Source organism: Marmota flaviventris, chromosome X (genome assembly GCF_047511675.1).
Source record: "Marmota flaviventris isolate mMarFla1 chromosome X, mMarFla1.hap1, whole genome shotgun sequence".
Classification (NCBI taxonomy): domain Eukaryota; kingdom Metazoa; phylum Chordata; class Mammalia; order Rodentia; family Sciuridae; genus Marmota; species Marmota flaviventris.
In genome coordinates, this window is record NC_092518.1 from 8,175,907 (window position 1) to 8,199,063 (window position 23,157).

The following is a 23,157-nucleotide window of genomic DNA, read 5'->3' on the forward strand; positions in this document are numbered from 1 at the left end:
CTGAATGGCTGTACTTCAAACTAGAGACCTGCAAGTTGACTGGGGTAGCTCTGTTCTATCTGTTCCTCATCCTCCGTGGGCCACTCAACTAACTGGCAAAAAGTCTTCCCATGTCCACAATAGAGGCTCAAGTATCTTAAAGCCTAGGCTTGGAACCAGAACATTGCAATTTCTGCCCTTATATCATGTGTTCAAGCAAGTAACACAGCCAAGTCCAAAGCCAAGATGTGAAGCCAGGGGCTCTGACCACCATGAAGCCAAGGGTGTGGATGGGGAGAAGGAGGAGGGAACCAATCATTCCTTCTACTGTAATAAGTTGTCAGAACAAAGAGCATGCATCAGTAACCAAAAGAATTCTCTGAGCTCATTTGTCATCCCTCTTTTTGCGATTGGTTTCTGCACTGGTCACTGTATTTCAATATCATTTGGGGTTCCATCTAAGCATGCTGTTACAAATGACCAGGAGAGATCACTTGTCAAATGGCTGAGCTGCACAGGACTTGGTGACCTTCCAGCTCTACCATCCCATGATATACAGTTTGTGGAAGAAAACCTGGCAGAGTAAGAAAACCTAAACAAAAGTGAGATAGCCCGACATTATGAACCTGAACCCTTGGTCCAGCGTTGATTTCCCAATTAAATTCTTAATCCCTCCAGCTCAGGTATCACCGACGTGTCCGGTCCCCAAAATATACCTCAACAACCATGAAGTGAACTGAGTCTGGGGAAAGTTTCTGGGGGAACTGAGACTGCGGAGGACGCGCCTGTCGTGCTGGAGGCGGGTCTCAGCCAGATGTGCGCGCCCGCCCCGCCCTCCCTCGCTCACCCCGCGGGCTTCACCCGCAGAGGAACCGAGGCTGCCCAGCCACTAGCAGCAGCGAGCGCCCTCCCCGATCGCTACAGCACCCGGGAGCCACGGGAACAGCCGAGGCCCCGAACCGCCGAAGAGAGAGGAGGCAGCGGTCCCGCTGCGTACGGGTCCCAGCAGACGCCTTCCGAGGGGCGCGGGAGGAAGGAGGGACGACCCTGCCTACATGCAGCAGTCCTGGGGCCTCGCGCTCCCACTGCTGCTCCCCTGGGTGGCAGGTGGATTAGGGAACGCGGCCAGGTGAGTATCTGGTTGCCCCCTCCTGAACTTCCCCTTTGCAGCTCCTTCTCTGTGACCCATCCCTCCAGGCACCCCCATGTATGTGGGTGTCTATGCGACGTGATGTAACCAGGATGTCAGGCCTGGGACACCCACGGGCTTTCTTTCCTCCTCGTGCCCCTTTGGCGGAGCTTTGCATCCAGTTGCCTTTCAATCAACTGAGCCCTACCTGGCTGCAAAGGTCCCTCGGGTGGGTTACAGGAGGAGGGAGACTTTGCACACAGTCCCGTGGGTGTTTGCGGGCATGGTAGTCTGCAGACATCTACAGTAGCAGCAGGTGTGTGAGTGTCCCCATGTGTGTGGCTGAGTGGGTTCTGTCTGCCCAGTTTTGTGTTTTCCACTGTGTCCGAAGGGCACTAACTGATCTTCAGTCGCTAATTTTGCTGGGGAAGGAGGGAAAGAGACTGAGCCTTCACTGTTCTTGCAGATGGCCTGCCATGTTGCTGGGCTCCTTTCCTGGATAGCTTCTGATTAGTGTTGATGAACTGGAAAGAAAAGAGGTGGTTGTCAGATGACAACTATTCTCATTCTTGCTACAGCAATCAGGATCTGAAGCCACTTCCTTACTGCCCATAGAATTTCTGAGCCTTGAAATTTATTTTTCCAGAGATCTGCAAAACCACTTAGCAAATGCTCTTACATATGTAGACCAGGTACTGTTCTAAGTTAGCACTTTAGAACTATGAATTCACCAAATGCCCATAATTACTTTGGTAGAGGAGAAAAATGAGGCACAGAGATGTCCAGTAACTTGTTCAAAGAGGCACAACCAGTAAGTGATAGATCCCATATGCAAACTTGGACAGTGTGGCCCACCATCCCTGCTCTTTAATAATGCAGTAGGGTGGGCAGCCTTCTAGAAAAGACATAGGACAAAGGTTTCCTAGTTCTCTGGCTGTAAACTCTTGCTTTCTTCTTAGGTGTCTGCTAACATAAGTTTTCTCCACCTTTTGGTTTGGGCTAGATAATTATTTGTTGAGGCTTGGGGTAGCAGTTGTCCTGTGCTTTGTAGGATGTTTAGCAGCATCCCTGACCTTTACCCACTGAATGCCTGTAACAACCCTGACACCCACCATCAAGCTGTGACAAGGAAAAAAAAAAAACCTCTCCGGATATGGTTCAAAGTCCCCTGAGGGGTAGGATCTCCCCCAGCTGAGTGAGATATTTCAGTGCTGATTTCTGGTTAGAACAGGATAAGAGTCTTGGTTTGGCTCAGGCTTCTTAGAGGTGAGCCTGATTGACTTTGTTTGACTTACAGGAAAAAATCTTTCATCAGAGTCAGTCATGGTATTAAGGGATTTTGAAGTTCAAACAGAACAAACCTCAAACCAGGTTCTTAGAATGTATGGTCGCAAGTTTCAATTTCCTTCCCATGATAAAAATGTAAGCAGATGCAATTTGCTCGTGATCACATTTTCCTTGAATGTTGGAGGTTCTTGTCTTGCTGGAAAGCCCACTTAAGAAAAACCAAGTGCTCTTGGAGATGAAATAATAGTTCTTCAGAGGCAGGCAAAACAACTGCCAGGAGCTTCACTTTCAAAGTTCCACTAAATTAAATTAAAAGGCAAAAAGACCCCAATAAACCAAAAAATAAAAAATCCATGTCAGGATTCTGCAGTTCTGCAGTTTTCAAGATGTGAAGCATGGTTTCTTTACAGTATTGGGTTCGTGAGCTGGTGTATTTGTTATATGCTGAACATGCTCCGTAATGTCAAGTGGTTGCTCTTTGGAAACTGCTGAGGGACCAAATTTAATTAACTCCAGACTTCACCTCAAGGACAAGACATGTACAGAGAAGGCAAGGCACCCATTACTACAAAGTACACATACTGGTTATTTCCCAATTGACTGGGACAGATTTCTAACATAAGCATGAATTTATTTATTTATTTAACCAATGCTTTTAATTGAAACTCTATACCTGGAAAATCATATGCCTCTTAAATGGAACTAGTTCGTGGGAAACAAATAACATTCACCAAATGAATAACTCATTCACTGTATGCATTTACCTGCTCTTAAGTATCAGAATTTGACTTGCCTTATACTTTTTTATTCCCTTCGGTATTAGATGCTCTGGACCTGCTGATATAGCAAATATGATAGTCAGGAGATCGGGGTGACTATTGAGTACCTGAAATGTGGCCAGCCCAAGTTGAGATGTGCTATATGTGTAAAATACACATTAGATTTTCAGGACTTAGTATGGAAAAAAGGAATAGGAAATATCTCACTAATCATTTTACATTGAGTACATTTTGAAATGTAATGTTGTGAATATGCTGCATTGGATTAAAAAAAGTTACTAAAATAAATTTCACTTATTTTACATTTTTTAAAAAGTGTCTACTGGGAAAAAAAGTGCATGCCATGTAGTTATTACATTTCTAGTAGACAATGCTGATCTAGAATATTTATTAACCTGGGTTTCATTTCTAGCACTCCTGATCCTAACACTGCAAATTTTTTTGCCTTGGGCACATAAGATAAATGGTATTAACTTTGATGTTCTTTTTTCCAAATTTTTATTATTAAACAAATAATGTGTTTCATTGTGTCATATTCATATATGAGATATTTTGATCATTTCCACCCCCTATTACCTAACCTTACCTCCAACCCCCTACCTGATCCCCTTCCTCTTTGCTAATTTTACTTTGTATTCTTGAGATGAAGTAAACAACTCTTTACTTGCAACATATTTCTGTGATACATTTTTTTCTCTACTGAATTCAAATAAAATTCATGTGAGAGATGAGGGAACATCTGGGTTCATGCTAAGGGGCCATGTTCACAGAGAGAGGCCTGCTTATTGCAAACAACACACTACACGAGGAATCAGTTCTTCTCAGAGCCCTGTTAGGGAAGTGCCATCATGACAATTACCACAAACTTCATGGCTTAAAACAACACAAGTTTATTATCTTACAGTTCTGGAAGTCAAAAGTCTAAATAAGTCTTATGGGGCTAAAATTAAGGCATTGGCAGGAGTGGTTCCTTCTGGAGTCCCCAGGGGAGAATCTGTTTCTCATTTCTTTCAGCTTCTAGGGTCTGCCAACAATCCTTGGCTTGTGACCACATTGCTCTAATCTCTTCTTCCTTTGTCACCTTGTCTTCTCTCTGAATCTTCTTTGTCCTCCTCTAAGAGGAACCTCTGTGGTTATATCAAGCCCACCTGATATAATCTAGGATAATCTCCGCATCTCAGAATTCTTACCTCAATCACATCTGCAAAGTCCCTTTTGTCATATAAAGTAAAATTCACAGATCCCAGGGATTAGGTCTTGGACATCTTTTTCAGTGGAGGGGGCATGATTCAGCCTTCCACAGGAAGTCTGAGCTATGAATCTGTCACTCCTGTTTTTATGGGCTATATTTCATCTTTTAATACAATTTTAGTGATTTTTTAATTGTTGTCATGTCATTCATCTCTATATTCTTACAACCAGAATTTGTAGAAATGTACCCCCAAAATCATAAGTATATCATCTGGTCTCCCTAAATCAGATTGGCATTCAATAGATATTGAGACCCTATGGTAATCCTTTTCAATATTATTTCAATCAATTATTTCAACAAACCAAAGAAATAGGTATTGTATCCATTTGACAAGCAAAGGGACAGAGAAACTTGAAGAAAGTAGGTGATTTCTTGCAAACTGCATTTGATTTGGTTTTATGCTCTAAGACCAGTCAGTGATGTTCCAATATTAAATTTATTTCCTCAAAAAAAAGAATACAGAAAAGCTGGCATTTTTGCAAAGTGCTTGCTCACACATCATCACCAGTGATCCTGCTTCACTTGATGCTAGTCCGTTATAATCAAGGGACTCGTGTAGAGTATGTTCCCCCTCTTAACACCACCACCTTCCTCTCTAAGTTTGTATTCTCCCTGAAACAGACTGTGTTGTTAATTTGTGAGGTTGTTAATTAGGAAGTTCTGATATAGAAGAGGGTAAGTGTGACAGAAAAATATAAAAATAAGTTACCATTGGATATGGGGCTATACACCTGTAATACCAGCTACTGGGGAGGCTGAGGCAGGAGGATTGCAAGTTGAAGGCCAGTCTGTGTAACTTAGTGAGACCTTGTCTCAAAATACAAATTAGAAATGGCTGGGGATATAGCTCAGTGTACGTATAAGCCCCTGGGATTTGATCCTCAATGCCATAAAACAAATTTTTTTATTAAGTTACCATTATGACTGAACCCTGCTGGAGAATTCTAGGGAACAGTTGGACATGAGCCTCAGTTATCCCTTCTGAAGACATGGGAGCTGGGGTACTTTTACTCCTATCAGTTATTGATTGAGGGCTTTGGGGAGGGGGTTCTACACTTTCAGCCTACTATGTACATAAGGCAGAGCAGGCTCTCACCAATGGAGAAGCTCTTGGGTATCAAGAAATTAGATTGGCCATATACCACAATGCACCCATTTTTCACGGACCTGGTGAGACAGGGAATTACTTCTGAGTAACTCTTACTCCTAGTGACAATTTCTAGAACATAAACTCCTTGGGGACAGTGGAAACAGGATATGCAGTTGTCCTAAGGTGATATGGACTAAATTATGCCCCCCCCCACAATTCATATGTTGAATCCCTAGTCCCAAGTACCTCAAAATGTGACTGTATCTGGAGATGGGGTCCCCAATGGGGTAAGTTAAAATAAAGCTATTATGGGGGGCCCTTCTCAAATATGACTAAAACCTTATAAGAAGAGGGAATTATGACAGAGACACACACACAGGATGAACCATGTGAGGAAACAGGAAGAAGACAGCATTCTCAAGTCAAGGAGAGAGGTCTCAGAAGAAACCAACCCTGCCCACAAAATAATGCTGTGACTTCCAGCCTCCAGGATTGAGAAAATAGATTTCTATTATTGAAGCAACCAAGTCTGTGCTACTTTGCTATGGCAGACCTAGCAAGCAAAAGCAAGTTCAAAAAAGATAGACACTTCATAGAGCCAAAGAATCAAATTTCACTCACCTAATCTTGATTTTGAGTTGCATGCAAACTGAAAAACTGGGCCTCACAAATCACTCAACATTGGTGGTTTGAATCAGGAAATGTAAAAAGAAAAGGAGTAGAGAGCTTGTAGTAGCTAGTGAGTGTAATAATGATGCTTCTTAATTCTTCAAAATTGATTGTGATAGAAAATCCACAGAACCTTGGCTTAAACAAGATAGACGTGTATTTGTCTCACACATAGGAGTGGCAGTGGGACTGGTATGGCACTCCAGGAAGTCTGGGACCTGGATGCTGCCACCTTAGTACTCCATCAAAAGGCTCTCCTCTCCTGGCCAAAAAGAGGAAATATAAAGAACATTGCTCTTCTTTTTACAACCATATCCTAGAAATTGCACATGGCACATCTGCTTATATCCCATTGGCCCAAACTTAGTTCCATGGTCATGACTCACAAAGTAAATGCAACCTTTATTCTGAGTGGCTACATAATAGGGTTCTCAGTAAGACAAAAAGGGAGAATAGATATTGGGAAACCACTCACAATGTTGAGTGTAAATTACAGATCACATATCCTATGTGTAAGTTTCATATCACATTTTTAATTTTACAGATAAGTAAACTGGATTTCAAGAGCAATATTGGTTATGTTGATTTTCCAAGAATTTCATAAGTGAATAACTAGCAGATCTAAAGGCTATAGTTATCTTCCAAGAATATTTAAATCACTTTCCATCAAATACAGTACTTTGTATAGAGGGATCAGTTATACTTCCAGTTTCATCAGTTACCTTACCAGGTCAGTTATCAGTTTCCAACAACTTTAAATCTTCATGTCTTAAATTATGAAAAAGAAATATTCTAAAATGGGTTGAAATTGATTCAGTCCAATTCAACAACACTAACAGAGCAGCTGACATGTCCCAACATTCTCCTGAATGCCAGAGAGATATGTCTATTTGCCTCCCCCACTAGACAACTTTGTAGGACCAGAAAAATGTCTTTCCTTTTTAGGTGGAGGAGTCAGTATGAAGCATTATAACTTCAGCTTCTAGCCCAGTACCTGGCACATAGTAGGTGTTGAAAAAAATTTGCTGGGTAAATGAATGACTAAAGAAAGGAGATGAAGAAGAGGCAAATAATGTTATTTATATATGAATAATGAATGGATTATTTCAAAGGAATGAATGTATATTGTACATATTTATCTGCATATATAAAACATTCATAAAACACTTATAGAATACAAGGAAGAGACAAATTGAGTCTGTCTGCAAGAGTCAGGAAAAACTGAAGATAGGGCATGACATTTAAACTATCTTTATGGATACATGTAAGTCCACAGGTGTAAAATGTGGGAGGGGGAGAAAGCAAGTATTATAGTGCCTAACTGGTAGTAGGTTTTGCATAGGAATAAATGAATAGGGTGGATGGATACATCCCTGCAAAAATAATGAAGAAGGAAGGCATCATCCCCAAAAAAAGAGTAGACTGCCCACACAAGCCCAGTGGTCATGAGCCCAGGGGCTGTCAGAGGCAAAGAAAACAGACTGGAACCAGGCTGTGAGGAGCCTGGTATATCAAACCAAAGAGCTTTGACTTCATTCTGAGAGTAACAGGAAGCAAATTAGGCCATTGTGTTCTTTAAAGCTAGCACAAAATTCATGCACAAAATTATGACACAATAGCACAGAATTATCATTGAGGTAATAAGCCATAGTTTAGTTTAATTGGTAGCATTTTGTCTTTCCTAATGCTCATAATGATAGCGTGCTCATAATCCACAGTGTTTCAGATTCAATAAATATAAATGTAAAATCAAAACTCAAAATACTGAAGCAGGGCTTGGGATGTAGCTCAGTGAAAGAGCACTTACCTAGCATGTGCAAGGTTCTGGGTTCAATCCCCAGCACTGCAAAAAATAAAATAAAATACCCAAACTGCAAATATCTTTACAAAGATCATCATCTCACTCTTTAGTATTCCCTTTGCTTGGTTTCTGGGCACTGCATTAGTTATCTATGAGTATGCTACAGAATAATTCAAAACTTTGTAGCTTAAAACAATAGTCACTGTCTCACATAGTTTCTGTGGGTGAGGAATTCAGAAGCAGCTTAGCTGAACAGAGATCAGGGATTTCTTAATAGGTTTTATTTTATTTAAAGCAGTTTTAGGCTCAGAGCAAAAGGGCTTGGTGTTTTTTACAAGATTTCAGTCAAGCTGTTGGCCAATGCTACAGTCATCTGAAGGCTTGACTCTGGCTGGAGGATCTGCTTCCAAGATGGCACACTCTCCTCGCTGTTGGCAGGAGGCCTCTGCTCCTTTCCATGTGGATTCTCCATAGGGATGCTTGAGTGTCTTCACAAAATAATAACCGACTTCTCCTGTAGTATCTAATTCAAAAGGAGAAGAAGGAAGAAGCTGTAGTGCCTTTTGTGTCCTGATCTCAGAAGTTACCTTCCATTACTCCTACAGAACTCTCTTAGAAGCTGGTTGCTAAGTAGAGATCCACATGAGGGGAGGTAAATTAAGCCTTCATCTTTTGAAAGGAAAAGTATCAGAGAATCTAACATAAAACTACCACCCCACACATTCTAGTTTCCATCCTATACTGGTTACTCTTTCCCAGTCTCTTTTCCCAGCTTCCCTTCTTCTACCAGATTTAAAGTGTTGGATTTCCAGAGATCTGGCTCTGAACCTGTTTTCTTCCTTAACTACAGTCTCTCCAAGTGATTGTCCTAGTCCTTAAATTTTCAATGTCATTTATATGTATATGACTTCAAAGTGAGAGTCTTAAAGCCTAGCATCCTTCTGCTACATTCCTGACATATGCATTATGATGGTTCACTGAGTTGAAGACATCCAAGACAGAACTCTTGATCATCGCTCCAGAATTCCCCTCTTCTTTCCATCATGAAACAAACAGCATTCAAACTGGCTCATACCAAAAAACTCTGGCATCTTTTCTGACAAGTGGAACACTTCTTCCCTCTTTCAATCTGGCACTATAACAAACCACGTCTCAAATCCATCTTATTCTCTCCCACTGCCTGCCACCACCCAAGTATACCACCATCATCTCCCACTAGAACCACCATAATAGTTTCCTTTTGTTTCTTCTTTTGTCCCTTCAAGTCCACACCCCAAAGTGTTTCTCTTAAAACTTAAATCATACCAATAGCCCTCTTCTTAAAACATTTCAATGACTTGTCACCAGATTAAGAATAAAATCCATTCTACTTAAAATAGCATAAAAAGGATCCTGATTGATCTAGACTTTGCCTACTTCCCCAGCTCCATCTTGTATCATTCCCCACAGTGAATGAATGAGGAATGAATGAGAAAGAAGGAGAATAAATGTAGTTATCTTGATAACACTTCCTTTATTGGCTGCCTTATTTTCTTTCTCTTGCTCCCCACTCCGCCATCAATATTCCCTTTACCTCCTAAATAAACCACTTGCACTCAAATCCTTATCTCATGGTCTTCTTTTGGATGAGTCCAAACTACAGTACTCCCCGTCCCCAGTCTCCATCTAACTCCTGAGCTTGGAAGTCAAGTGAGAGAAATAGAAGCAATGACAAGTTCCAAGTTTTGCCTGAGATTTACTACTATCCCTGCCAGTCATGTCATGGGAAATTCGAAGACACATCAACATCCACTGGAATAGCAGAGCTTGGTAGCCTGGACCAGGTTTTATTAGGCTCTTGTTCTTAAACTTCTACACATCTGGGAAGGTGAGGTGACTTAGGGTATCCCTGGGCCTTTTGGAGTTGGGCTCTGTCTCTTAAATATCAATGAGAACCTGAAATTAATTTTAACTGCTTGGGTACAATGAATTTGCCATATTGAGCTATTATTTAAAAATCAAGAACAACAACAATAGCAAAAACCTCATGGCTGGACCTTGTTATCCCTATTTGAAAAAAAAACTTTTATTTTATTTGTATGGCAATATTTAAATGTATTTAAACATCAGCAAAAGAGGTTTAACTTTTCAATTTGTCTTGGAGGCTATCATGAAGTTTCCTGGAACCTAACCATAAACAAGCATATTAAGAATTCTGGCACAGTATATTTTTTGCAGAAAATAAGGAATCCTATGCAGAAATACTATACTACTTACACAATCCCTGGAATTTTTTTAAATTAACTTCAGCTGTGGAGACAGTGATTTTCTGATTAATTTGATCAATGTAGACAGCAAGCTGTATAATGCATTAAAGGAACTCTAGACAACACTCAGCATTTAGCTCAGACTCCCAAAGCTCAGGGTCTCCTTTCCATACCGACCTGGTCAGCTACGTTGACACTTCTGTGACTGAAGACTGGGTTCTCTGGGTCTTACATTTGCTAAATATTGTCTAGGAAGAGACATCTGATAAAGAGAAAGGAAAGGAAGGAAAGAAGGGAAGAAGGGAAGGAAGAAAAGAAAGACTGGTCAGCGCATCCAGGCCTCCCAAGGTAGCAGAGGATGTTGGTGGGATTGATTCAGTCCAAGGTCAGACTTTCTCTTTCTGGATTAAAAATATTTTTTGTCAATGAATTCATTTTATCAGGTTCCATGGTACTGGGTCAGTCAAACCAAAAGTTTACCAGATGTATATTAAATTCCAATGATTGATATTTATGCCTTAACCATTCATCTTTGGTATTACATGACACACTGGTCTAATTTTATACATTTTTTAAAAATGCATGCCTCACAAACATAGAACCAAATGCAATTCATATTAACAGTTTTTTGAGTTATTTTTGTACAAGAGGATTCACATATAAGGAGAACATAATGTATACTTGACTTTAGGAAAAGAAATGACTTTTGTAATCCTCCATTGTTGATCAGGACAGGTTACTACATCAAACCATTTCAAAATCTCAGAGACTGAATTCAGTAAAAGTTTACTTCTTTGCCTGTCTTATGATATAAGGCATGTTTAGAGAGCCTCTGATGCATGCCTTCACATGGTTCCAGCCTCCATCTTTCTTGGGGCACCATCTTCTTCCAGGTCCCAAAACTCTACTTTATTTAATGGGCTGATGAGGAAGAATCATAGTGAGGATCCCAGGGGAGCTTTCTGAACCAGGAGCAGAGGTGGCCCACATCCTATCCGCCCACATTTCACTGGCCAAAATTAGTTACATGGCCACCACTGACTGGCAAGAAGCTGGGAAATGTAGTATAGTTTTGAGCCCAGGAGACATAGATATGGATTTGGTAAGCACTTAATCTTCTCTTCTACATCTGTTACTTGCAGCATATGAAATCACAGTTTTTTGGTCATCTTTTAATCTAGAAAAGTGGAAATTTCATTATCCATAATATTTACAACCAGGTATTAAAATGGAAGATTATTGAATCAATGATGGGAAAGCTAGCAAATGCAAAGAGCAGGTCAGAGATGACACTTGAAAAAATTATCTGAATAAATTTCAAACATTCACTTGGTATGTATAATGCATTAAAGGAACTCTAGACAATACTCAGCATTTAGCTCAGACTCCCAAAGCTCAGGGTCTCCTTTCCACACAGACCTGGTCAGCTATGTTGACACTTCTGTGACTGAAGACTGTGTAGAAATAAAGTTAAAGCTTTTTTTCTAAGCAACTTGAAAATTTTTTGCAAGGTAATGTGTGCTCTGCTATTATTGCCAATACCATGTTTGCTTGTGCTGGATTCCTTCCTCTCCCTGGATCATATTGTTTCAACTTAAAAATAAAAAACTTTAATAATTAATTTTCTTTTCATGTATAATTTAGAATATCTGCATATGTGCATTTTGAAAAACTTCCAGTGTAAAACATAAATCTGGATTATTGGTGTACAAGATCAATTTCCTCTAGCATCTACAAATCAGCAAGTTAATGATTAGCAATTAATTCTATCTACTAATGATTTTCCCCCATGAAACTCTTTTTTCATTTTCATGACCAAATGTATAATTTGATCATTAAAACAATAAAATTCCAGTTGTGACTGGCCCTTTAAAGCTATCTTTCAAAACTGGGTGAATATATGAACCTCACAACCATTAATTAAAAGGCATGTTATTCATTTAGGACTGCTCCTCTGATGTTTTTTTTCCTACAGTGCTGGTTTAAGCTGCTTGGTTTCCTTTAGGAAATATGCACAGAACATGTTGCTGCATCCACAGAGCAGCCAGAGGCAGAACTGGTGTTGCCTGACTTGTGTAGTTGTTTAAATATCAGAATCCATTTTACAGTTCTCCATCATGAGTTGAGTTGATTTTTAAACAACTAGCATTTGCATTTTTCCAATAAACGAGAGTAAGGCTAGATTTGATGACAAATTTCTGATGCCTTCCAACTGAGCTTTAATCTTAAGTTATATTTGTAACTGGAGAAGAAATTCCTTGTAGTGAATAAGAAATATTACTTTATTCACAAGTTTTTAATGGCCCAAGTGTTAGTCATTAATGTCTTGGAGTTTTATAAGTGACATTTTGTACAATGTCAAAAACGATGACTTGGGAGAAATAAATACACCACAGATTTCTTGGTTTCACCTTTTCACCTGAAGGCAGGCATGTGAAAGTAATAAAGCTCAAGAGAAAGAAGATTTCTCTGGAGAGCTGTGGTAATGTGCAAATGGTATATGAATTTCATCTTCTGGTAACTTTCTCCTTTTAGTTAACCCCAGGCAGTATTCTTTGCAATTCAAACTAATTAACATTGACTGGTACATATGAAATAAGTTTGGCCACCTATACCAGAGACTCTGGGCTGGTTTCTAATTAGGCTTTTTAAAAATATCATATTTCAACAAATTTCAATTTGTTTTTGTGTGACTTCACATCTAACCATTTTGGAAATCTTGTTGGAGCTTATTGAGCTCACTCTAATTCTATGGAAGCTGTTGCCTATATTGCAAAATCCTTGATATTTCTAGCTGCTTGAAATCCCTCTATAACTTTCTGGAAACTTGAAGATGGACAAAATTATTCCTGTGCACACAGGCCTTTTCTTTCTGGCTCCTGCTTATCTTTCTGGCTCTTCTCCATCCCACCATTCCTCTAGCTTCCCTTCCCACTCCCCTGCTCCAAACATATATCACTGTCTACGCTCACATTTTCAGGCCACCAACTCCTCATGTTCTGAGTGACTGCATCCTTATCACAGGTTATTTTCTCTGCCTGTAACACCTTTCTCACCATATAGCCTCCTCCAATGTCACCTAAGTAGGTTCCACCAGTCACCAAAGTTCATATTAGACACTATTTCACTCAGAAAATTTATGACAAACCCATCCCAACCTAATAATTCCTGCATTTTTACCTATCTTCTGAAAAATTCACACCTTTTGTAGGATTCATATGTCAGAGCATAATTACCTGTTTTATACATTTTGCCCCTAGAATATACATTCTTTGTGGGCAAGGGCTGTTTTACATGTTCTAGTTAGCTTTTTCACTGCTGTGACTAAAAGATCTGACCAGCACAATTGTAGAGGAGGAAAAATTGATTTGATGGCTCACAGTTTCAGAGGTCTCAGTCCATAGATAGCAGACTCCATTCCTCAGGACTCGAGGTGAGGCAAGACATCATGGCAGAGAGTGCAGCAGAGGGAAGCAGCTCACATGATGATCAGGAAGCAGAGAGAGACTCCATTCACTATACACAAAAATATATACTCCATAGCCACATCCCCAGTGCCCACCTCCTTCAGCCACACCCTACCTACCTCTAGTTACCACTCAGTTAATCTCATCAGGGGATTAATTCACTGATTGGTTAAGGCTCTCACAACCCCAATCATTTCTCCTCTAAACCTTCTTGCATTGCCTCACACATGAGCTTTTGGGGGACACCTCACATCCAAACCATAACAATACACAACCTAATAGTCTCGGTGTCTAGTACAGTAACTTGATGTGTAATTGCCTAATATGCTTTGGGTATACAAAAGGATAGCTGGACAGATGGATAGTGTGGTAAAAATTTGTTCTCTTCTAGCTTTTGATACTGATGAAATATTTAGTCTTTCTTGGCCTTAGTTTCTTCATGTGTAAGTAGTTATGTTATAGCTGAATAATATCTAAGGTCACTTTCCTTAAGGTGAAATTATGTGGTACTCTCCTCTTACAGTGAAAATTGGTTCCTGTAGACATTTTTAAAAACCTAAATCACATGGAAACCATGACATCCATGAGAATGTGCCTCATAGGCAGGGAGTATTATTGACCAAAGGCCCCTAATTACACTGCTCTTGGAAATCCCTCACCACTTTTAAGTGGGGCTACAAATCCTACAGGATGCTCCCACCAATGCCAGAGTATGTCAAAAATACTACAGCAGGCCCTTCTGTGGGAAATGTGGCTCTTCTCTAAAGTCAACACATCTACTAATACTGATCCTACTAGTAGTACTGATAAAAGCAATCAGTTAGGGAGCCTTTACTATTTTAGTCACTGTTCAGAGCCCTTTATTAAATATTAAATATTAAATCATTTCATTACCACAAATACCCTTAATGTAAATGTTTTTGTTATCCCCATTTAGAAATGAGATAGCTCAGGCATAGAAAGATGATGTAACTTGCTGAAGGTCACAGAGTTAATATATGTAGAGCCAGAATTCAAGCCCAGGAAGTAAACTGAAGTCTTAACCATCAAGTTACATAATTTCTCAACATCCAGAGTTGCTCCTCAACTCTTTCTAGAAACAATCCCCTCATTTTCCTTTCCTGGCACTGTACTAACTTGGTGTTCCTCTGAGCATTGCCTAAGTCTCTTTCTGGACCATCCTTTTCCTTGACCCACCTCTTATATGCTGATTTCCTTATGTCTGTGCCCTAAGCCTCCTCTTATATTACATCCACTCCTTTACCTGCAAATGATTCCCAATTTGAGTCCCGCTTCCTAGACTTCTAGCCCAAATATCAAACTTTCTACTCAATGTCTTATCTGCCTAATGAGCACTCAAAATCAACATGTGCCAAAGACAACTCAGCATTTACCCTATTTGCTAATATGTTCCTCCATCCATAGTCCTCATTCCAGAAATGTCTCATGCCATTTACCTGATGGTTTATTCTTCTCATACTTCACATCCAACTGATGTTCCATGAGTTCAGAGATCATATTCCCCTCTTAGTTGATGATGAACCTCTGGACGTTATCCCAGTGCCTGATACATTGTAGATATTCAATAATAGTTGTTGGATGAATGAATGACCCTAATCCCTTACCAGGTATTTTGGTTCTACTGGGAATCCATCCATTTCTCCCTACCTCCACCTCTCCTACTCCAGTCTAAGCAACCAGATTCTATCTTTTGAAACAACTGGTATACCCACTTCCATTTTTTTCCTCCCTCCAGTCTATTTTCCAGACTCCTGCCATGATGTTTTTCTAAAGGAAAATCTTATCAAATAACCTTGTTACTTATAACCCTTCAGAGCTGTGCCATTAGTATATAAGCCCCATGACTCTAATTTGACTCACAAGACCCTCTATGACATAGCTGCTGCCCACCTCTTTCAGCTCATCCCCTACCAGCTCTCTCTTTTTGCTCTAGTCCTCTGGTCTTCTATGGATTCTTCAAGCATAAGCCTGATATCCCTTATGTCTTAGTCTACAGTCATTCTGTTCTCTCTGCTAATAATATTCTTTCTTTTACTTCATGCGGTTGACTTCTGTTCACCTTAAGTCTCATTTAAAAGTTGCACCCTCAAGGAGAACACCTCAGACCCCTATAATGGATTATGTTTCCTTACTTTAAGCTTCTGTATTAGACTATGTTTAGTGACATTATTACTCCTACTCCCTTGCCTAAAAGTTTATAAGTCAGGGACCCTGTATTCCAAGTTCACCTCTGTATCCCCAGAACCTAGCACAATGATCAATATATATCAATGCCCATTAAGGATTACACTGGCTTTTTTGACATCAGGAAATAGGTAAGGCCCTTCCTATTGGTACTGTACAGCATATTGCTTGCAAGCCTGCAGTTAAGAAGTTGAGAGGTAATCTCTAAGATTTTGTTGCTAGATTAAAATCTAATTAACTGAATCCCACATTTCTTATAAGAAATATGGAATAAAAATCACATAGGCAGAATTTTCTCCTATACAACTTTCTTGTTTCCCATGTTTTCTTTTTAAGTCCAGCTCAAATGTCACCTCCATGTGACACCTTCCTCCTCTTTCCCAGATAGATAGTTCCACCATTCATTCTGCTCCCCAAACATTAGCTTTGTGTTATTAAAATAAGAAGTGAAAATGGGTTTTGCTGCATTATTAAGGTTTATTACAGACAAGTGTAGTTAAGAAATGGACTCTCTGAGTACTCAATTTGTGGATGGGTTGCTTGCAGAATAAGAAAAAGTTACATTACCTTGTTCATCGAGGTATGGAATAGTTGGTTTTACCAACTAATTTCAATCTCGTGTTCTAATCTTAAAGCCATTAAGTCAAGTAATCCAATCAAAAATGGGCAAAAGACCTGAATGGACATTTCTCCCAAGAAAACATACAATGGCCCTTAAACACAAGAAAAATGCTCCATTCATTAGCCATCAAAAGAAAATGCAAATCAAAATCACAAGATACCCCTTCTCATAAGGATGGCTATAACTTTAAAAAATGAATAGTACGTACTGTAGAGTATATGGAGAAATTAAAACTCTCTTACACTGCTGGTACAATATGAAATGATATAATTATCTTGAAAAGCAGTCTGAGAGTTCCACAAATTTAAATATACAATTACCATATGTCTTAGTTCAAGTCGCTACAATAAATTGCCATAGACTGTGTGGATTATAAACAACATAAATAAATTTCTCACAGTTCTGGAGGCTGGAGGTTCAAGATCTGAGTGCCAGCATGGTCAGGTTTGGGTGAGGGCTCTCTCCAAGGTTGTAGACTTTTCAAGCTAGCTAGCCATTCTTGCCTCTTTTAAGGACACTAATACCATTCATGAGGCTCTACTCTAATTAGACCCCAAAGGTCTAATTAGATCCCAAAGGCCCCACCTCCAAGTACCATCACATTGGGATTAGAGTTTCAACATATAGAATTCTGGAGACACAAATTTTCCATCCATTGTACCATATGTCTCAGCAATTCCTCTCTTAAGTGTATAACCAAGACAAATGAAATCTATTTCCACAGAAAAATGTATACCTACACTCATAGTAACATTACTCATAATGGCCAAAGCTGGAAACCACCCAAATATCCATCAAATGACAATTGATAAACAATATATGTTATTTCTATTCAGTGGAATATTATTTAGCAATAAAAGGAGCAAATTCTTATTATGTACTACAACACAAACTTTCAAAGTTCCCTTCAAAACATGTTTCATTAAAGAAATTAAGCACAAAAACCCCCACATGTTGTATGATTTTGCTTATCTGAAATGTTCAAAATAGAAAAATCCAGAGATAAAAAGTAGATTTTTGGTTATCAAGGGATGGCAGGACAGGGGGAATTAGAATTGGTTCTTGTTGAAGTAATGTAAATGTACTGGAATTAAATAGTACTGGTGGATGTATAACATAGTAAGAATACTAAAATTCACTGAAGCATACATTTTCAAATGGCAAATTTTATATCCCAATTTTTTAAATGGTAAAATTAAAAAAATCTTAAGGACTTCATAGTCCTTAGCCTAGTACTCATTTACTCAGCTCACATTCCTTGGTTCTTCTTTGGACATAGTTATCTGCAGATTGTAGGTCAAGATTGTAGTGTCCCTTGTAGAATTGTAATACACAGATTAGATTGTGACAGATGGCTGCATTATTTCTCAGTCAAAGCTCTTTGGCAGGGTTGGGGGATAGAGCTCAGTGACAGAATACTTACCTGGCATGGTGCAAGGCCTTGTGTTCTATCCCCACCACTGAAAAAAATAAAATAAAGCAACTCTTTCTAAAAGCATTGTAATGATACCTACTATGGTGCCCTATATTGTAGTGCACAACACCACAAACATAAGAGAGCAAGCCTAGCTCCCTTTCTCATTGCTACATTCCATGTGCCTAAGTCAATGCTTAGAAAAAAGCAAATATTTAATGGGTGTTTATTTTAAAGTAAGAGTACTTGCTGGAAGAAAAATTTGCCTTCCAGGTAATATTTGGCAATGTCTGGAGACATCTTTGATTGTCAAAACTGGAAGGTATATGCTATTGACACCTATAGATAGAGAACAGGGATGCTGCTTAATGACCTACAATGCACAGGACAGCTCCCAACAATGAAGAATTATCTGGCCCAAAATAACAGTCATGTAAAATGTTGAGAAACTGTATGCTAAGTGGTTGAGTGAATGATTTATGAGTTCCATTTAAAAACTTTTAAAAGTTCCCTTCAAAAAGAAGTAAATAATAAAGTGAACCTTATAATTTGTGCTGTCAGTTAATAAAATATCCCAAACCATATCTTTGTAGCTCTCAACTGAGAAACTAATTTGTAGGAAAGGCAGACTATGAGGGAATTCTATAAGCTTGTTTAACTGTCTGACCATGACTAAGATATTATTAACTGGCATAAAAGTCCTGTCACAGAAAGCACATGGTAAAATGTACATTCCTTATCTGATTAAAGAACCCAGGAAACATTTTACAGTGTTTTTAATATTTCTGAGAAATATCAAATATAGCCAGCCCTCCACAAAATATGTAATGGAAGTCTTCTTTTCTAGTCTTGATAGCAACCCTGCCCAATGCCAAGACAGTTAAATAGGTAAGTGTGCAAGGAACTTCCTCACTGGTTACACTACCAGGGGACAGGGAGCTCACTCTTTCAGGGCTCTAAATCAGGGATCAGAAACTACAATCTGCAGACCAAGGCAGAGTGGCCCCATTTTTACACAACTCATGAGCTAAGACCAGTTTTCATATTTTAAATGGTTGATGATGAATCAAAAGAATACTATGTATGTATGACACATGAAAACCATGTTAAATTTGAACATCAGTGTCCATAAATGAAATGTTATTGGAACAGTTATGCCCATCTGTTTACTATTGCCTATAGCTGCTTTTCCTCCTGGACAGGGACTTCAAGGCCCACAAAACCTAAAATATTGACCATCTGGCCAATAAACAGTAAACATTTGATGACTTCTCCTCCATAGTTAAAGAGTTTAGCAAATTGTACTTCCAGGAGGCCATGTGGGATGAGAACAAACCCTCGGCTAGAGTCCCCAACAGCTGGCTCTACTGGGGATCTACTCAAATGGGCAGGAGTTTCTGCCTCTGTAACATGAGAGGGCTTAATGGAAAAATCTCTAGCTCTTAACTGTCCATAGTGTGCAGTGATTCCAGTCTGTTCAGGAGTTCCCAGGTGGCCAATGAGGTAAAAGTGCTGAGCTCTCGTATGCACTAAAGCCACACAGCCAGTGAGTCACATTATCACACTCAGCACTGAAACAGCCCCAGAACTGGATAGCCACTGTGCCCATACAGAACAAATTTGAGATGTGGCACTCTACCAGGTTAAAAAAACATACATTTTTGGGTCACTCTACCAGGTTCAAAAACATACATTTGGGGTCATTTTCATGTGCCCTAGCTTTAAAGATTATGTAACACTGGGGAAGAAGGAAACAGACAAAACTATTGGAGAAGTCTGGTGAGGGATGATAGCAGAGGCTGCCAACCCCAAAATTCAGGTTTTCAAAGTGTAATTTAGCACTTCCTCATGTCTTTTGAAATGAACCAGAAAAAAAAAAGAAATGAACCAGGTTCTTGACATTTCTCCTTCCTTTAGGAGCAGGGAAGAGTTTCTGTTGCCCTTTCTGGCTTTTCAATACTAACATGTGGCTCTTTATCCACAGTCCAAGGGATCATGGGTTGTCAACATTGGCACGCCAGCCTGGGGTCTGTCACTATGGAACTAAACTGGCCTGCTGCTATGGCTGGAAAAGGAACAGCCAAGGAGTCTGTGAAGGTAAATTTTATAAAATCTCAGCTCACACTACACTCAGATCAGTATCCTTAGGTTTTTAATCTGTGATACCACAGGCTGACACAAAATTGCCAGTGAATTCCCCAGGGTAGGAACATGGATAACTACCAATACTCAAAGTCCCCAGTGAGATCTCTTCCCATCTGGGATGTGGCCAATATTGTCACACTAGACATGTTTATCTTAGGAGACTCTCTGGTCAATTATTTTTGCTACTATCTTAGTAAGTATAACTGGGTTGTTTATTTCTGTTTTAGTTTTGTTTAATGTGGAGAAACTGAGATGGGCAAAAACAGGCCAATTGATTTCTTCTTCTAATTACAAATTTTTCCAACTGAATTCTAATGAAATAAATGTTTTAAATATTAACCACTCAATCAGTAGGTTTTAGCCACAGAAAAGTAAACCCTTTACCTTATAGACTTGTTACTTACATTTTTAAATTTTATAAGGCTAGTTTCTAAACAACTGCAATAAATACATGCATATATGCAACAATTCTAAGTATTTTTCTGATACTCTTATACAAATTGAAAACTAAACCATAATTTGCCTCACACATTGTTTCAAAAACAACATGTTAAGAACTCTGAGAGAAGCCTTTGATAATTTCAAGAGGTTTGGGGAGGACAGAGACAATCACAGAGTTTTGTCTTGTTCTGTATTTTACATGACTTGCCACAAAGACTATGAGTTGCAGTATAGAGGGATCAAATCTATATACCTCCTAGCTAACTTTCTGAACAGGGATGCAGGGTAAGAATCTGGTCTTACCATCCCTGAGCAGGTGGAAAATGCCTGAGCCTCAGTCCTTCATCTGCTAAGTGGGATAATAACATGGCTGTATGCCCGGTAAAAGCATTAAAATGTTAGCTATTTTTAGGAATAACAATGCTACCCTCTTCTTGCTGGTCTGTCCATGCACCAATCTCCTCCTCTCTAGCTGTTGCAAAAATATATAGATTGACTATAGGTGAGGGAAGGACTTGATAATATCTATCCATGAAACAATGGAGGACAATGGTAGTGCTCCCACATGTTCTATATTATATAAAACCTTCCATCATTGTGGTTCCCATGGGATGAGATGGCAAGAGCATGAAAATGATAGAAAAATGATCATCATTGCCTACTCAGAAAAAAGAAGCTAGAATATACTGTGGGACCTGTGTCAATTAAAAGGGTGGATAGATCCTCACTTTGGTTGGTTTATATTGTCATGATCAAGGATATTGTGAACTAGACTAACATGGGTGATCTTGGGCAAGGTAGGTAAGCTCACTAAGGCTTCATTTTCTCCTCTGCAACATGGAGAGAGTAGTACCTGCCTCAGAGGATACAAAGAGTAAGCATTAAAAGGTTTGCTTATTACCTGGTACACATGGAATATACCTCATAAATTACTATCGACTTCTGTCTATTAAAGTACCCATGATGAGAAGATTAAATGCAGCTTTATTCTTTTTCTAGACACAACATAACACATTTTTATTTGAAGTCAGTCAGGTAGAAAGGGCAAAAACCATGTGACACACATGATTTGGAATCTTTCCTACAGTTGCATGAACCTCAGAACTTACTGCCATAAAACTTGTAAGACACAGCACATCAGTGGTGAATAAATTAGAGAAAGCTTTAGCATTCTGGAAGGGCTTTGCTTTAACTGGTTCAGAGCAGTTTGTCCACAATGTGCACAGACAATCACATTCTCAATGCTTTAGTGGACTCTATACCACAGGAATGAAAGAATTTAAACCACGGTGTGCAAAGATCAAGCACAGAAGATTTAAGCAAAATGTTCAACATACAAATATTGCAAGCTGAAAAGATTGTTGGTACCTTAACTGCCCCAGTCAAATGTCTGAGTTTTAAATTGCCATGATTTCTTTCTATTTTTTATAGTTGTAGAAGGACAACATGCCTTTATTTTATTTATTTTTTTTTATGTGGTGCTGAGAATCAAACCCAGTGCCTCACACATGCTAGGCAAGTGCTCTGCTGCTGAGCTGCAGCCCCAGCCCAGCAATGATATTTTTACCTAAAAATCTGTATCATATTTTTTTTTCCAATTTGCATGGTTCCTCTTGATGGTAAAGCTGTATGCTCCTAGAAGCACAAAATAACACAGGAAGTTAGTCCTCCATTGATGGGTTTCTAATTTCTAAGCCAGAGTTTGGGCTGCACAGTTAAAAGAGCACACATCAGTCTGCCCAAACAAGCAGAGTCAGACCCTAGTTCCAATCTGCACAGGCCTTCTCCTCCATCTATTTGTTTTCCCTTTGTTTCTCTCAAACCCTATCTCCATGCATGCTGGAGCTTCCCAGCTCTTGGCCTCTGGCCTGTCTAAATCTGCTCCCAGGGGAGGGTCTGAGATCAACTACATATCATTAACCTTAAAATATATGTCACTGTGGAGAGATGGAATAAAGAGTTGTTCATAAACAAATCCCTAATGAAAAGCTGCAGATGGAGGAGTTTTGGGGAGAACTGAACAAGAGAGTTTCACTTTGTGTAAAGCATCCTTCAATTTCTGGCCATTTCAGACATAAACTAAGTTTCCCTTTGCTGTGTGGATTGGCCATTCAAATCACAAATCCACAGTTACTGTAAATTGAAAACATCTTTCTGAAGCTTTGACCTTAGAGCAAGGGTATTATTCACCATTCCTCCTATGTGCTATTTGGCATTTGTCCTGGACTTTCCTGTCTGGATCACATTGGAAATCAGTTTCCAGGGAACAATCAGAGGTCTTCAGGGCTTAAAAAAATAAAAGATTTATTTTTCTAACATCTGAACTTAAAGCTGCATCACCAAGTACATATCCATAACAAAATAGACACTGGAAATTAAAATCTCTCTCTTTTGACTGTAAAAGTAGAAAAACTTTGCTGGGGAAGCATTGTTCCCCTATCTTCTCAATTATTTGTTCAAGGCTATAAAATGTTCTCCTGTTAAAAGGTCTACACCTATGACTTCATTCGTTATTCAAAAATATTTGCATGTGTAGCATGTTCACAGCACTATATCAAATGCTGTAGGAGAAACAACAATGAATGATTATTAAGTCCCTGTCCTGAAGGCACTTAAAAATCAAGTAATAGA

General features: G+C 39.2%; 1 protein-coding gene across 2 annotated transcripts in view; it reads left to right on the forward strand.

The window, feature by feature from the left end:
• Nucleotides 1-861: 861 nt before the first annotated feature.
• Nucleotides 862-23,157, forward strand: part of Egfl6 (EGF like domain multiple 6) — a 58,635-nt gene continuing 36,339 nt past the window's right edge. Inside the window, exons 1-2 of one of the 2 annotated variants that reach the window (XM_071606034.1) lie at nucleotides 862-1,108; nucleotides 19,925-20,037. In XM_071606034.1, coding sequence (XP_071462135.1) covers nucleotides 1,035-1,108; nucleotides 19,925-20,037 — 187 coding nt within the window. In that variant the 5' untranslated portion in view covers nucleotides 862-1,034. The remainder of the gene's footprint in view (nucleotides 1,109-19,924; nucleotides 20,038-23,157) is intronic. The other variant, XM_027946535.2, reaches the window with a different exon arrangement.